This window comes from Lipotes vexillifer, unplaced genomic scaffold (assembly GCF_000442215.2).
Source record: "Lipotes vexillifer unplaced genomic scaffold, Lipotes_vexillifer_v1.1 scaffold71, whole genome shotgun sequence".
In the NCBI taxonomy this organism is placed as follows: Eukaryota; Metazoa; Chordata; class Mammalia; order Artiodactyla; family Lipotidae; genus Lipotes; species Lipotes vexillifer.
The window spans coordinates 1,908,347-1,925,032 of NW_006793703.1; the positions used below are offsets into that span (position 1 = coordinate 1,908,347).

A 16,686-nucleotide genomic window follows, 5' to 3' on the forward strand; every position below is an offset into this window, starting at 1 on the left:
AGGGTCTTAATTTAGAAATGATACATCAAAAATTTTTTTGTTGTTTATTGAATATAATTTTCTGTTCTGCGTGAGATATCTTCCCTTCAGCAAGAAAAATATTTGCTGCTTTATACTTACATAGCCCATTCCCACATTTCTGTGTGGGTCTGTGGCCCTCACGTGGAAAAATGTTCCTCTCACTTGCACCGAAGGTCTTGAAACTTTGGGGAAATGTCTAAGAGTCCACAGTGTCCAAGCACATAGAACTTGCCGTAGGGTTGGGTGCTGGCTCTGCTGTTTGCTCACAGATTTTAGCTCTCACTATGGGCCAGAGGCCATGCAGGGTACAGAGGTAGATAGGTCCAAGGGAGGTATCAGAAAATACAGGGTGGGGATGTGGGTGGAGGAAAGTGAATACTTTCCAAAGCTCACTTCACTTGTGCTGGGAAACACTGTACCTATGCACTGAAGCATACAGGAAAGCAACATCGTAATAATATTCTTTTCTAAGTCACCTTAAAAAGCACCATCTTGGGGCTTCCCTGGTGGCGCAGTGCTTGAGAGTCCGCCTGCCGTTGCAGGGGACGCGGGTTCGTGCCCCGTTTCGGGAGGATCCCACGTGCCGCGGAGCGGCTGGGCCCGTGAGCCGTGGCCGCTGGGCCTGCGCGTCCGGAGCCTGTGCTCCGCAAATGGGAGAGGCCACAGCAGTGAGAGGCCCGCATAACGCAAGAAAAAAAAAAAAAAAGCACCATCTTGGGGACTTCCCTGGTGGCTCCGTGGTTAAGAATCCACCTGCCAATGCAGGGGACATGAGTTCCATCCCTGGTCTGGGAAGATCCCACATGCCACGGAGCAACTAAGCCCATGCGCCACAACTACTGAGCCTGCGCCCTAGAGCCCGTGAGCCACAACTACTGAAGCCTGCGTGCCTAGAGCCCGTGCTCTGCAAGGAGAAGCCACCGCAATGAGAAGCCCGCGCACCGCAACGAAAAGTAGCCCCCGCAACTAGAGAAAGCCCACGCGCAGCAACAAAGACCCAATGCAGCACAAAAATAATAATAAGAAGAAGAAAGCACCATCTTGAAGAATTCTTGCTGACCTTATGAGGCTTTCCTGTGGAAAATGGGAGCCTGGAAGAGATTTTAAGCAGGGACTAATTTAATTGGGTTCTAGAAAGACTCTTGGGCAGCCATGTGGTAGCTAGATTAGAGATGGGCAAGATCCTGGGAAGAGACAAGGGATACTGCCATGTCCAGGTGGGAGATGATAAAGCTGTGATACTGGGAATGGAGACAAGAGGACAGGAGGGCAGCACACATGCTGAGAAAAGAGAATCCACTGTGAGAAGCACACAACAGAGAGAAGTTAAGGATGACTGGGTGAATTCACGAAGACAAGGTTTACGGGAGGAGAAGTACGGATGGGGGCATGGACTGAACATAATAGAGGCCATTCTGAGTGTGAGGTACCCTTGGGACATTCAGGTGGAGGTGACCACAACCAAGAAGGTCAAGTGTAGTAAGCAAAATAAAGGCTCCTCAAAGATGTCCATGCCCAAACCTGTGAATACGTTACCTTAGTGGCAAAAGGACTTTGCAATGCGATTAAGGATTTTGAGATGGACGGAGTAGCCTGAGTTATCCAGGTGGGCCCACCCTAATTACATGCATCCTAATGAGCAGGTAATCTTTCCCAGCTGTGGTCAAAGGGAGATGTGACTAAGGAAAAAAGGTCAGAGAGACTCCATGTTGCTGGCTTTAAAGATGGAGGAAAGGGGCCATAGCCAAGGAATGTGGGCAGCCTCTAGATGATGGAAAAAGCAAGGAAATGGATTCTCCCCTGTAACCTCCAGAAAGGAACACGGCCCTGCCAATCCCTTTACTGTAGCCCTGTGAGACCCGTACTGGAGTTCTGACTTCCAGATCAGTAAAATAATACATCTGGGTTGTCGGAAGCCATCAAGTTTGTGATAATTTGTTGCAGCAACAATAAGAGGCTAGGACACTGATGACAGATTCAGGTACCCAGGCTGCCCACCCACCACCCCACCCCCGGGGCCACTGTCAGCAGCCTTACCCTGGTGATGCCCAGAGCGCCGACATTCTCGCTGTAGGAGGTGGTGCCGTTCCCCGTACCCCAGGCCCCTGCCAGCAGGCAGCCCAGGCCCTCGATGCCGATGCCTCGGTTGATGGCGTGCTTCGGAGGGGGTGGTGCCCCCACAAGGCGGGCACAGGCATAATAATCGCCTACTGACTCCACCATTGAGGAGATCACCCCCGCGACGATCCCAAAGACCCCAGCCAGGCTGATGGTGGGGAGGCCCCACTGCCCTGAAATTGCAGTGCAGAGGGAATATTCATCCGGAAGATAACAGGCTGCTGGACCCCCAAATAATTCCCTTGCCAGAGGGTTCTCCGGAAGGCTTTAAAGACCAGGAAACATGTCTTCCAACCCAACAGCTGTCCTGAAGCTTAGTCTCGGACTCCTGCCCTCCCGTGCCTCCCTGAGGGTAGGTCAGAGGCTCTGACCTTGAGGTCACAGTGCACAAAAGAACCAGAAACCGGGCCTCTTTCCAGGAAGACCTTGAAGCCTTTTGAAGGCTTCCAGGATTCTTACTCAGGGAGGTCCTGGCTCCGCAGTCTATGAGGCTAGGACCTCCTCAGCCCCCCAACTGGAATGTGGTTATTCTCACACCCTGAGCCAAGAACTGCAGGGAAAGGAGTTGCCCTTGACCAGCAACCCAGAAATGTTCTAATTCAGTCCCAAGCCTCCCTTGTGTGGGACCCAAAGGTTGGCTAAGAGGTCAGGATCCCTCTGTGCTTTCCCCACCCATAGTCGATGGGGCCTGAGCAATGTGGAGGAGGGGATGAGGCATGCGGGCCAGGAAGGAGGTAGGTCTGGGAGAGGGAACTGTTGGTCTACCACCCCCAAAGCGTTCTTAGGACCACCCAAGGGTCTCCTTCCTCTCTTAGGGGTCTCATATGGACTCTGTGGGGCCTGTCCCTCCTTGCCAGATCGCTTGGAGGAGATCCTGTCCCTACTCATTTCCCCCTCTGGTGCCTGAGCCTCACGGGCAGTCCTGGGAAGCATATGCCCCAGGCAAGATGGGCCCCGGCATCGGCGCCTCGTTACCTGGGTAAGGGAAGCGAAACCAAGGAGCCTGGCTCAGGACGTCGCCTTTGGTGTCTGTGCGGGCCAGATACCCGTAGGCTGCAGGTGCCGAGGGGAGGGCGTTGGTGACTGTGAGCACAAAGCAGAGCAGCCACGAGATGCAGAGCGCCAGCAACACCTGCCGGATGGAGGGAGGCGCCCTTCATACTGGGCCCCACCCCTGCACCTGCCCACACCTCCCAGAGAGGGTGTGCGAAGGAGGGAGTCGAGAAAGCTCTTTGAGATGAGGAAGTGTTGGGCTACAAACCCTTCCAGTGACAACAGGAATCTGCTGTGTCAGTGGATAATGAACACATTATAGGAATAGAGAAACTAAACTGTGGGGAGACCTTGTGTCAAGTAGAGGCAGAAATGTCTAGGAAAGTGGACACAGCCTGGGTCAGAAGGATTGCAGTCTGACTCCCTTTCTATTGCTTGCTGGTCACATGACCCTGGATCAAATTCCCTGAGCCTCAGTGTCCTCATCTGTACAATGGGATTACAACCATTGCTCTGCAGAGCCTGAGGCAGGATTTCTTAAAGTGAGGTCCTCAGATATATTGACTTTTAATCTCTGATGGTAGAACCCCTGACATCGGCACTTTTAGCAATGTCCCCAGGTGATTCTTATGCATACCGAACTTTTGAACCACTGGCCTACAGGTTTGCTGAGGGATCAATGAGATCATTATGTGGAAGTATCTTTTTTAATGCAGAATGTATTTCACAGATAAATTGAACCTGAAAACACATTTGTGTGCTTGGCAATGGCACCTACTTGACAGAGTGGAGCAAATTCGACAGAGAAGGCTCTGAAAAAGGAGACACCATCATCGTCAGCAGGATCTGAATTATCCAGGAGCCAATGAGAAAGAACCTGATCTAAGCAACTTGGCCCTTAGTTTTGCACCTTTAGCGGTGAGCCTGGCTGTCTCCCCCAGTGCCATGCTATGAGGACGGCCCAGGGACACGAGAAGACTGTCCCACAGCGGTGCCCAGGGCAGCAACCTGGGGCGAGTTCTCTACTCCTGAGAGAGAAGCAATGAGGGAAGATCTGGGACGGCATTACACCAAGGCTCCCACCACCCACGGGGCAATTAAGGGAGGCTGAGGAGAGGCCACTGCAGGTGGAGAGCATTTGACTTGGGGGCCATCTGGGAGAGCAACAAGCTGTCCCTCACTCTCCAGGTGAGTCAACTAAGAATGGCAGAGGGTGGGGAGCGCTTCTTACAGGGAAGACCTGAAACAGGTAGAACTTAGAGGTGTGACACTTCTCTCTTCCGTAAACAGGCACAGGCACTGCGATGTTTTTCAGGTACTGAGAAAACAGCACGATGAGGAAGATGGTCCTGAAACAGAAACAAACCACACCCAGCCTGGTGAACTTGGGCTCATCACGAGCGAGGGTCCGGGAAGGCGTGCCATCACGTGTCTCTGGGACTATGGGGCAGTGGCTGTGCTGGGAGGGTCCCCATCTAGGCCCTGCTCTGCAACGTAGGCAGCATGCTGCCAGTTCTGAAAAGGTGGTTAGGCCCCTTTCAGAGGCTGCTGGTGGCTGAAGAGGAACAGTGGGCAGGGGCCTGAGAAATAAGCATTGCAGCTGCACAGATCCAGACTGAAGCCAGTGAGGCCACAGTCAGACCACCTTCTCTCCCAGGTGGTCCTGCAGGTCCTTGTGGTCAGACCACAACAGACAGAGTGAATGAGCGCGTCCAGGGTCATCCCCAAGTCCCTTCAAAGCTCTGTTTAAATGCTCTTTTTCTGGGAAGCCTTCCTGACACCACCCCCCACCCCTGGCAAGCTGGCTGTCACCACCCCATCCCCTGAACCAGCCGGCACACTGTGACTCTCATCACTGTCTCTTGGTGTCACAGGCACTTGGACACAAGTCTTATCCCTCTACTATGCTACAAAATGCTTGAGAGCTGGGGCCATGTCTTTGCACTCTTCCCAGGTGCTGGAGGTTTACAAATATTTGCTCAGTGAAAACCTAGGAGGCAGGGGACGGGGAGCATCAGCTGTCTGTGAACCCTACGCTAAGTATGTTTATACCCTGCCTGTGATGAACTTATTGTCTGTGAGGACTAATAACATAAGAAATAGTAATAATACATTCTAAGTAGCCATTTCACTGCTCTTAAGGTATCGTGATGTTTGTGAAAGTATTTGTAAACCACCAGAGTTTGCCAATACCCAGGACTCACTCTTCTTACTGGGTAATCTTCCTCCAAAGATGGCCCACCTTTCCCAGAGGGTGCTTACATGGCAGCAATCCCCCAGTGGATCCCGGCGTCATTGCCCGCAGAATCGAAGAGAGGCAGGGCCACCAGGGAGATGGTCGGAGCAATGGTCAAGGGGCCGATGAAGCGCATGAGGAAGCCAATGAGGCCTGAGAAGCCCACCAGCATCTGGACACAGGAAGCAACCATGATGGCTCCCTGCAGCTGAAGAGGAAGCATGGGGCTCAGCACCTGGGAGCCTGTGGCGGGGCCACCCAGATTGGTGGTACCTTCAGAGGCAGTGCAGGGGCAAAGCTGGACCCCAGAGGAACTGAGGGAAGGCGAGCTCGGACCTCACTCCTCTCTCCAGTCCTCTATTTCCAACTGTCTGTTGGACATTTTCACCTAATGTGAAGTTTTTCAGGAAGTAGATTTCAAGATTATCTATTGATCACAGTGATAATGAGATGACTCGTAATACTGGCATCACCCAGTTACGTATTGAACATCTTGTTGATTTATTTGTCTCTGTTTTCCTACTTTCTATTGCAGAGGTTGGCAAAGGTTTTCTGTAAAGGATCAGAGAGTGAATAGTTGAGGCTCTGTGGGCCGTACAGGCTCAGCTGAAACTTTTCCAGGCAAGATGGAAACAAATGAGCTTGACTGTGTTCTAATAAAACTCCACTGATAGGCACTGAAATTTGCATTTCCTACAATTTTGACATGTCATAAAATATTATTCTTGAATTTCGTACAACTTTGACATGTCATAAAATATTATTCTTGAATTTCATACAATTTTGACATGTCACAAAATATTATTCTTCTTTTGATTTTTTTCAACTAAAATATAAAACCATTTTTAGCTTGCGGGCTATAAACAAACAAACAAACAAACAGAAAACAGGCAACTAGCCATGTTTTCTGTTTGTTTGGCTCATGGATTGTAGTTTGCCAACCCCTGATCTATTGGACTGATTGAGTTTTACTTTACTTCTCCTTTTTTACTTTGCTAATATGGATGTTATTCATTTTACCCCTGAAAATTTTCCTTGCTTTGAAGTCTGCTCTTCCTGAAAAGAAAGAAGTCTGACTCCTGCTTTCCTTTGATCAGTGTTAACGTGGTATATTCTTCTCCATCCATTTACTTTTAATCTACATGTGTCTTTATATTTAAAGCCGGTTTCTTCTGGACAACATACAGTTGGGTCTTGTGTTTTGATCCACTCTGACAATCTCTGTGCCTTTCCAATGACGTTCAAAGTGATTATTGATATAGTTGGATTAATATCCACCATAACCATTACTATTTTCTATTTGTTGCCCTTGTTCTTCATTTCTGTTTTTGTCTTCTACTGTTTTTCTTCCTTTTGTGGTTTTAACTGAGCTTTTTTTCCCTTCTCCTTTCTTAGCATAACCATTATCCTTTTATTTTTTTTTCCTTTAGAGTTTGCAATGTACATTTACAGCTAATCCAAGTCCCTTTTTTTTTTTTTTCTTGTCACACCACACGGCTTGTGGATCTTAGCTCCCCAACCAGGGATCAAACCCATGGCCTCGGCAGTAAAAGCACAGTCCTAACCACTGGACCACCCGGGAATTCTCCCAAGTTCACTTTCAAATAACACTATACCACATCATGAGTGGCGTGAGTACTTTATAGTAACAAAGCAATCCTAATTTCTCCGACCTAGCCTTTTTATCATTGCTGTCATTCATTTCACGTATACATAAGCATACACAAGGATATAAAAAATTTAAAACCACCGTAATACTGGAAGGTGAAGTTTAAGTTGGTCTAATGTGTTGAAAACTGAGCTTGCCATCTCTTCCCAGAGTTTTCTACATTTTCTGCTACCACCACTTTCTAAAAATATAATCATTACTTACTTGTCCTCTTTATTACTTCTTATCTCCCAGAAAGTAATGACACCCCTATTGGTCCTATATTTGCCTCACTTTCATTTGTGGCTAGTATTGTGACGTAGAGTTGGACTGCTAACCATCGGTGGCCTCATGCCTTGCGATGTGTGTGAACAAATTTAACTTAGTGAAACATGGAAACTCTACCTTAAATTCCAACAGGTTGGCCCAGTGAATTAAACCAATCCATCAATTAATAAAAGAAGATTGAAACTTGAAAGAACTTTCCCTTGTTTACAGCACTGGTGAAATACACTGGACCAGCAGATGGAGCTAAAATACCACAAATAAGACTCTGGGTTTGTACTCACTGTTGGACACTTGAAGGCGATGTGGGAAAAAAATAGTGGAGGCTACAGTCTTAGATCTGGGCAAGAGAACTCCCACCCTGGGCCCTGTGCTTTAGAGCAGGGGTTGGCAAACTTTTTCTGTAAAAAGCCAGATAGTTAACATTTTAGGTTTTGTGGGCCACATATAGTTTCTGTCACATATTCTTTTTTTAATTTTAAACAACTTTTTAAAATGTAAAAACCATTCTTAATTGGTGGGCAGTAAAAAACAGATTACAGGCTGGATTTGGTCCAAGAGCGATAGTTTACTTTGACTCCTGCTGTAGAGGACTCAAAAACACAAAAATAAATGGTAAATGTATTTAAAAAACATGGTTGTGTCTGTAATTTGGGATCCTGTGCTCAGTGCAGGCACAGCATGACCTAAACATCCCTAAACATCCTCTCTCACTACTAAACACTGTGTCCTCAAAACACAAAGTAACTGCTTCAGACCATTGCAGTGTTGAGGCAGACAGGTCATTAGAACACAAGAAGAATTCGAGCAGCAGAGTGCTTAGGTAGGAGAAGAGACAAATTAACTTGTCAGATCTTTCCTCTTGGATAGCACGAAGGCAAGAGATTCTTGCACAAAAAATTATAGTTCTCAGTGGGTCTAAGTGGAAGGGAAATCCTGCCCCTGGCATCTAGCAGAGCAGGGTAAGGAAACTGATGAAATAAAACTTATATTTTAAGGCAGGACAAGTAAAAAAATTAAACATAAAGTTCTCTCTGTGTGATTGTTTGGGCCTCCTCCCTCCCTAATGTGCAGTGTGAACCTGCATTACACATTAACCAGAGCTCCTGAAAGATGAGGGGCCTGCTCAACCGTTAAAGATCAACTGTTTTTCTTTCTTCTGATGCTAGCAATGTAATTTCTTAAAAGAATAGCCTTCTCTCCCAGCCCTGTAGGGGGTCACGGTGACTGGCTGCTCGCTTTGTACCTGCTTATCTGGACAATGTATCCTTGGTGAACTTTATGTAAAATATCAGTATGTCATTTTGATGTTCGATCCTTTGTCTCAAAAATGTATATGACTGTGCCTTCAACTTCTAACAGGTGGAAGAGTTCCCAGAGCTTCTTGAGAATCTGCTTCCTGGGTTTATAATCCTCAGCTTGGCTCGAATAAAATTCCATTTTTTTCTTCTTAACTTGACAGTTAATTAAATTTTCGTTGACAAAATCCACTTCTTATTCTTTGCTTAGTTTTAATTTGGATTTATGAAAGCCAAGTACTGGCTCCCTGGGGGACAGCAGAAACAAAACCCCCCAAAACCTCAGACCACATGTATTTTGTGATTCATGCTATCGATGATATAATAAAACTAGGATGCACTGAAGAAGAAATACATCCTGCTTTGGAAAAGGTGGTACAACACACACCATTTGAAGACTGGCCAACGGACCTGGCAAAAATTCAGGGCCCACCAGCTTGACAAATGAAATCCTTAGATATATCTTGGTCTGGAACTACATGGAAAAGTTCTTTAAACATTAAAAACCTCTGTTAACTCTGGGCCCACCTTGAGAATAAAAGGAAGCACAAGAACTTGATAGATCATTGAAGCACATCCACTTCTGGGTGCACTGTTGGACTGTATACCAGAGCATGGCCACATGCAGAAAGGCTGTTTTTGAAAGGGAAGAACAGCAGAAGGTTCTGGCTGAAATTCACAAGTTATGGCTCAGACTGGTCTCAGACTGGTGTCCTGACCAGCACAGTGCTCCTGAGATATGAGAAGCATCAGTGGTTCTGTCCATGCTGAATGAGGACTGACCCTGGCAGATGCCTGGTGCTTCAGCTCTGCGTGGGGCATTTGGTGTGGAGGCGGCCCAGAGCAGCTACTCAACTACTCTCCCTCTGAAGGACCATTCCTAACTCGTCTGCTACTGGGCACTATTTGGAATTAGAGCACTACTGAATGGCACCAAATAACTCCAAGATCAGAGATCCCAATGGTACCTCGAGTGATGTCAGAAAGACATTCAAATAAGGAAGGGGATCATCAACAGACTGTGCTAATTAAAGGGAAATCGTTATATTCAGGAAAAGAAAAGGCAGTTACACAAGGAGGGGTTCATAGGATCCACGAGTAAGTGACAGTCCCCCTCCCCTGGGTGGACACTACCTCACGAGATAATCTATCTCTAACAACAGAGACTTGGATCCCACTATGTGGGTCTTTGAATTCAAAAAGCACTGCTTGGGGGGACTTCCCTGGCGGCACAGTGGTTAAGAATCCGCCTGCCAATGCAGGGGACACGGGTTCAAGCCCTGGTCTGGGAAGATCCCACGTGCCGCGGAGCAACTAAGCCCGTGTGCCACAACTACTAAGCCTGCGTTCTAGAGCCCATGAGCCGTAACTATTGAGCCCACATGCCAAACTACTGAAGCCCGCACGCCTAGAGCCTGTGCTCCACAACAAGAGAAGTCATGGCAATGAGAAGTCTGCACACCACAACGAAGAGTAGCCCCTGCTCACCGCAACCAGAGAAAGCCTGCCTGTAGCAACGAAGACCCAATGCAGCCTGAAATAAATAAATAAATAAATAAATTTTTTTTTTTTTTTTTTTTTTTTTTTAAAAAAAGAACTGCTGGGCTTCCCTGGGGGCAGATCCCACATGCCGCAGAACAGCTAAGCCCGTGCGCTACAACTACTAAGCCTGCACTCTAGAGCCTGCGGGCCACAACTACTGAGCCCTCACGCCTAGAGTCCGTGCACTGCAACGAAGAGTAGCCCACGCTCGCCTAAACTAGAGAAAAGCCCATGTGCAGCAACAAATACCCAGCACAGCCAAAAATAAAATAAATAAATTAAAAAAACAAAACACAAAAAAAAAAAAAAAAAAAAAAAAAAAAGCACTGCTTGGAGTCTTGCTAAAGGTGCTGCTCACCCACCTGAGAAAGACTGAGACTGAAAGAGTGTAACATTGCAACAGAAGGACCTTGATGGAGGAAGGAAGGCAAGTCTAAGTCGAGCCAAAGGACCAAGCTGTGTGTGATGCGACTGACAGTACACACATAAACCCCCAGAGTCATCCCTTTAGAATTATATAGGTTCTTGGGCTGTGGCCAGTGGACTAGCAGTTTGGTCTGGCAAGTGGATCACAGAGGCTCTACTGAAATTTCACCTTTTATGGGACAGGACTTTATAGTCAAATCTCAAATACTGGTGGTTCACGTAGATGCCCCTATGTCTTAAAAAGAGGAGGGAAGTATGATTTTGAATGTAGTCATTAGGGCCCACAAGATGACACCTCGGGCCACAAGCCATACATATGCGGGCTCACAAACTACATAATCTCCATCTCTCTCTGAAGTCACCTGCGTTGCCCAGGATGCTCCAGATTGCCAACAGCGCTGGGCACAGGTGCCTCTGGTGGGAGAATATGAGGATAAATGGTCCATCACAGCACTGACAGGCTGCCTGTACTGGACAGTCCACAGAGCATGGGAGGTTTTAACACTTTTTTAAACTGGTATGGACAGTGTTTCTGGTTTGAGCTTTGCCTATCCTGCCACTGAAGCCCTGGCCCAGGCTACAATAAAGAGACTAGCAACCCAGATTGCCCACCAGCATGAAGATCAACTTACGTATCAAACAGCTCAAGGATCACTTTTCACAGCATGAACAAGACAGGAATGGACCAAGAAATACAGTATCAAGTGATCTTTTCATATTTCATGTCACTTTCCAAAAGCAGTGAAATTATTGCAAAATTAGAACGTGTGCTTGAAGCAACAAAATGTGGGTGACAAAGGCACGAAGGGCAGGCTTTGCAGGGTAGGATAGTGTAAGATCAAGTTACAAGTGGGGCACTAAAATGAGTCACTAGTGGAGCAGTTTGTAAAGGACAGATTGGGAAATGAGAAGGTAAAGAAACCCTATTTTCCCAGGACTAGGGATTTGGTTGTGTTCCCTAAGACAGGAATAATAAGAATCTATTTAATTTGACTTGTTGGAATTCTGATGGTATTTATGGGCCAGATTGGAAAGTCTGGTGTTTTTCAGGATGCATCCTACCCAGTGGAGAGGCTACAGTGACAATATACTTATTAAATCATCTGAAAGTACCTTGGGGAAGGACACACAAGGAGGGTTTAACAGTGTTACTTTTCCTGCCCACTATTTAAAGGCTAGCAGAGAAGGACTCAGCACCTCCTCTTCCAACAGGAGCAAGGAAATGGGTTAAGAAAGGCTCACAGTGGGCAGAAAGAAAGATGGAGGCAGGAAGAACTGGAGTTACCAAATTATGGTATTGAATAATGCTACTTTTGCCTGTTACATTTAAAATGTTGGAAATAAGAAAATGATTTCTTAGCCATATTTCTAGATACGTCTTCAATCTGGGATGCGGGATGCTGGCATCAGAGTTGATTCTACCAAACTGAAACACATCTAATAAAACTAGACCCAGAGTATACTGTGCTGAACTGGATGGACAATGAGGAATGAACACTGTGAAAGTAGCCAAAGCTACTATGATGCTGGCATATTTAGGACACGGTCTGTCGTTTGAACTTTAAAATGGGTCATGGACTAATTCATAGGTCATTTACATGATACTCAATGAAATGAAAGTCATGGAAATAATGATAAATAACAAAGTCTATATTAGGATATTGACCTCTAGTCACCAGCTAATGTGGTAAGCATAGGAGCAAAAATGACCCCAGGTGGTCAAATAGACCTACAAGATGAGGACAGACATTTACAGTTAACTCTAAATCATTCAATAACATCATAAAAGAATGATACAAGTTTACCATCATACACTGACCAGAGCAGCTAAAATGAAAAAGAGAAAATGTTGGTGAGAATTTGGAGTAACTGGAACTCACACATGCTGCTGGTGGGAGTGTAAATTGGAACATACACTTTGCAAATGTATTTGCTAGTGTTTACTAAAGTTGAACACATACATAACATACAGTGATGGTGAATTTTATGTGTCAACTTGACTGGGCTGAGGGATGCCCAGATAGCTGACAAAACATTTTTTCTGGGTGTGTCTGTGAGGATGTTTCCAGAAGAGGTTAGCATTTGAATTGGTGTGAACTGAATGAAGCAGACGGCCCTACCCAATGTGGGTGAGTGCCATCCAATCCTTTGAGGGCCTCACATAACCAAAAAAGCAGAAGAGCTAATTTGCTCTGCTTGAGCTGAGACATCCACCTTCTCCTGCCCCCAGACATCGGCACTCCTGGTTCTCAGGTATTTGGAATCAGTTTAGGACTTACACCATTGTCCTTCCGCCCCAGCCCTCACCCCCACTGGAGTGTTTTGTCAATTCTACTCCTTCTCATTGGTCAAATCTGGGTAAGAATAGGAATCTTGTTACCATGTTTCCTCTGTCTTCCCTCTTTCTTTGTCTTTCATATACAGCGGATGTGACCCTTATTGCAGCCATGAGGCTGTGAGGATGCTGAACATGGACTGGGTGGTGTGCAGGATGGACCCTGGCTGGGCTAAGGCTTCCTAGCTTAACTCCTAGGGATATCTAGGGAACAAACTCTGCTCTAGGTCCATAGCCCTGAGTTCAGGAATGTCCTTGGTCCAGTTCTAGTGAGTTAGTGCTGAAGACATTAAGTGAAAGCTGGATTCATGCCTGAGCAAACTACATTGTATTGGAAACGCAGTACCATATGGTGCTTGTGTAACTGCCCCTGCTCCAGAGGAGGTGGTCCTTAGCCTCACTCCAGGCCTACATATTTAAGGTCAAGCTGGGAGGAAGCTGGTTGGGCTTCCTAGAAATCTCAAGTGACCTTCACTCTCTCACACAGACCCCACCCATGGTCCGTCCTTGACCCCTCACCTAGGTCAGGTGAAGATGTTGGGGTCTGGAAGCTAGCAGGTCTACTGTCCCTGAGGGTATGGCTATGCTCTCTGCCAAGAATCCTGTGTGCTGGCTTCCTTATCTATCGTTTAGATAAGCCAACCTGGAGCATGACCAAACTTCAGAGCCTGCTTCAAGGCCACTAGTTTCTTTCCCTGGATGATAAAACTGAATTAAGCAAGGGCCAAGTATCTTAAAGCCTGGAATCTTGCTCAGCAATGAGTTGAACAATGAATGTTGAACAAATGAATCAACTCAGGAGCTCCTGCTGAGGACCACTCCATTCCTCTCACCCCATCCCCCTCACCCCAATACCTCTCGGATCCTCTTCTGCCATTCTTCAGTGAATTCAGGGGAGCTGGTGTTCACCAGGCTGGCATTGAGTGTCCACATGGGGCACTTCCAGGTGGGAAGGGACAGCATGGCCAGGGAGGGTGCCAGAAAAGCAAATGTTCCTCCCTGGAGAATGGGCAGCCTGGAGGAGGGGAAAGGAGAGAGTTACCAATCAGCTCTTTAAGCGCTGGTCTGTCACTGGCCCCAGTGGAGGCCTTTTAATCCCAAGTCCTACCTTGGTTTCAAGGCAACACATGACCCCTGCAGTTCTCAGTTTACAGGGAACTCCTGCCAAGCTCCAAGTCAGACCCATGAACCCTGCCAGACTTTGGACAGGTAGGAGAGGTGGAGAGGGAAAGCAAGCAGACCTAAACCCAGTCCTGGAGATACAAGCCCAGGAGCAGAGAGTCAGGTGCTGGGAAATGATTTGGGGGTAGCACAGAGCTCAGGGAACATGTTGAGTGGGTGCCATTGTCTTCCTCAGTCCCAGAGAATCTTCCCCAGACCCCAGGATCAAAGCACAGCTCACACATGTGGAGTTCCACCCACTGACAAGAGATGCACAGCCTAGAATCTGGGTGGCCAGATTCCTTTGCCTCTTCAAAAATGAACAGCAATCCCAGACCTCTACCTTCAGGCTCCTTTTTATCACCTGGACTGAACAGGCTTGAGGTCAATTATCAGGGTGTATCCCCCACCCAGGTCTTTCTTCCTCCTCGTTGGTGTCTCACTCTGGCCTCTGTGAGAACTTCTAGCAGAACTTCTAGCCCATCTGACTTGTCTCCCTTCAAGGTGAATGTAGCCTGATAAGTCAACCTCCAATAACCCTCTCTTACTAGAAGGTCAGAAGCTATCAAGGCTCACCTAGTCTCTTTGCCCTGCATATTAGAATTTGGGGTGGGGGGTGGAACAAAGGGATGTCGGCCTCGTGCTTGCATTTGTCACTATAGCACACCCAGTTTAGGTACTTTTTCTTAACAATACTAGAAGGCTATTTTTGAACTCAGGATTCCATGAAGACAGCTTAAAGGGTTATTTCTGAGAAAGACTGAACGCACTTTACTTAATGAAAATATAAAGTTTTGCTGCCTAAGTGGCCTTTGTCCTGGCTGAACGTAGGAATCAGCAATGCCTGGGCATCACCCTCAGATGAGTTAGTGGGCTTGTCAAGAGGGTGCAGCCAGGCATAGGGAGGGCTTAAAGCTCCAGGTGATTCTAATGTCAACCAGGGCTGAGAACAAGTAATCTAGATTCATAAATCTAGACCCATAAGGTTCCAAAACAGATTGGAATATATGGCACACACAGGGCAGGAACATATGGGTGGTGGAATGGGTATGTGTGAATAATGTTTTTAATTAAAAAATTATGGGGGGGGAGATAAATCAGGAGTTTGGAATTAACATGTACACACTAATATACATAAAATAGGTAAACAACAAGGACCTACTGTATAGCACTAGCACAGGGAACTATACTCAATATCTTATAATAACCTATAATGGAAAAGAATCTGAAAAAGTATATATATACACATGCATATATATATATATTTGTATAACCGAATCACTTTGCTGTACACTTGAAACTAACACAACATTGTAAATTAACTATACTTCAATTAAAATGCATAGAAATTATGAAGCTAAGTATCTTGACAGAGAAGGGAAACACACTATACTTATATCACTGCAAAATCCTTTTGAGCTTTTAAAATGAACATAGAAATCTTTGCATATCATATGTACAGAGTATATAATACAAGAATTGTGTTTTAATTTTTTGCTGTAATTCCAAATGCACATTTCATTCATTTAACAAATATTTATTGAGGACCTGTTCTGTGAGAGGCACTGGTTGCGAGGTATTGGGGATACCATGGTGACTGAGACAAAACACCACTTATATTCTAGTTACACATTTCTCTGTTAGCCCTTGTACTAACAAACTAATCATTTACAGTAACTGACTCTCAGGGGTTCTTTAAACACCTTATGACTCTGTTTAAAAGCACTCCACCATTACTGTGCCACCATTGCCACAGCCATTTCAGTATTACTGGGTTCCATGAGGTCAGGGATGATTATTTTTCTTTTCCATCTCTCCAGCACTGAGCCTAGTGCTGCAAAAACCTATGAACGTTGGGTTTTCTCATTTTATTTTATTTTATTTTATTTTTTTAGTTTAACAGGTATATAACGAAACCCTAACAAATGTTAATTTGCATTTCATTAAGTCATAAAAGATGTGCACTCATTCGTGTGATTTTATATGTTTTTTCCTTGTCTATAAACTGTCTACTCGTTACACAGAACTTAGATACTGTCAAAATATATTTATAACAATTTTTATGATGGTGAGCTTTATTTTTGTTGAAAAAAATGTTTTTTGTTATTATATGCAGGAATTCATCCCCAACTTAGAACTTCTTTAAGGGAGCACTTCAAATTTTTCAAGTAGTTCAGCACTTTTCTAACTCTGTTCACGTTCCTTTCAAGATTATTATATGTAGTTGGGATAATGTGATATATGGACTTTCTACCTTTTTGTTTTGTTTTTTTTTGGTCACGCCTCGCAGCTTGCAGGATCTTAGTTCCCCAACCAGGGATTGAACCCCGGGCCATGACAGTGAAAGCACTGAGTCCCAACCACTGGAGTGCCAGGGAATTCCCTCTATGTTTTTGTAATTGCTAAGAATACCTTTAATGTTCAAGAGCAAGATGAATTTTTTTCCATTTATTTACTAGAGAGTACTCTTTTTTTTTTTTTTTTTTTTTTTTTTTTTTTATGGGCCTCTAACTGTTGTGTCCTCTCCCGTTGCGGACACAGGCTCCGGACGCGCAGGCCCAGCGGCCATGACTCACAGGCCCAGCCGCTCCGCGGCATGTGGGATCTTCCTGGACTGGGGCAC

At 45.8% G+C, this 16,686-nt stretch overlaps 1 protein-coding gene across 1 annotated transcript in view; it reads right to left on the reverse strand.

The window, feature by feature from the left end:
- The window catches only part of LOC103090258 (solute carrier family 23 member 1-like), a 44,791-nt gene that overhangs the window by 10,798 nt on the left and 17,307 nt on the right, over positions 1-16,686 (reverse strand). Inside the window, exons 4-8 of the mRNA XM_007466657.1 lie at positions 13,758-13,917; positions 5,395-5,576; positions 4,364-4,481; positions 3,115-3,271; positions 2,059-2,312 (exon numbers count right to left, since the gene is read on the reverse strand). Coding sequence (XP_007466719.1) covers positions 2,059-2,312; positions 3,115-3,271; positions 4,364-4,481; positions 5,395-5,576; positions 13,758-13,917 — 871 coding nt within the window. The remainder of the gene's footprint in view (positions 1-2,058; positions 2,313-3,114; positions 3,272-4,363; positions 4,482-5,394; positions 5,577-13,757; positions 13,918-16,686) is intronic.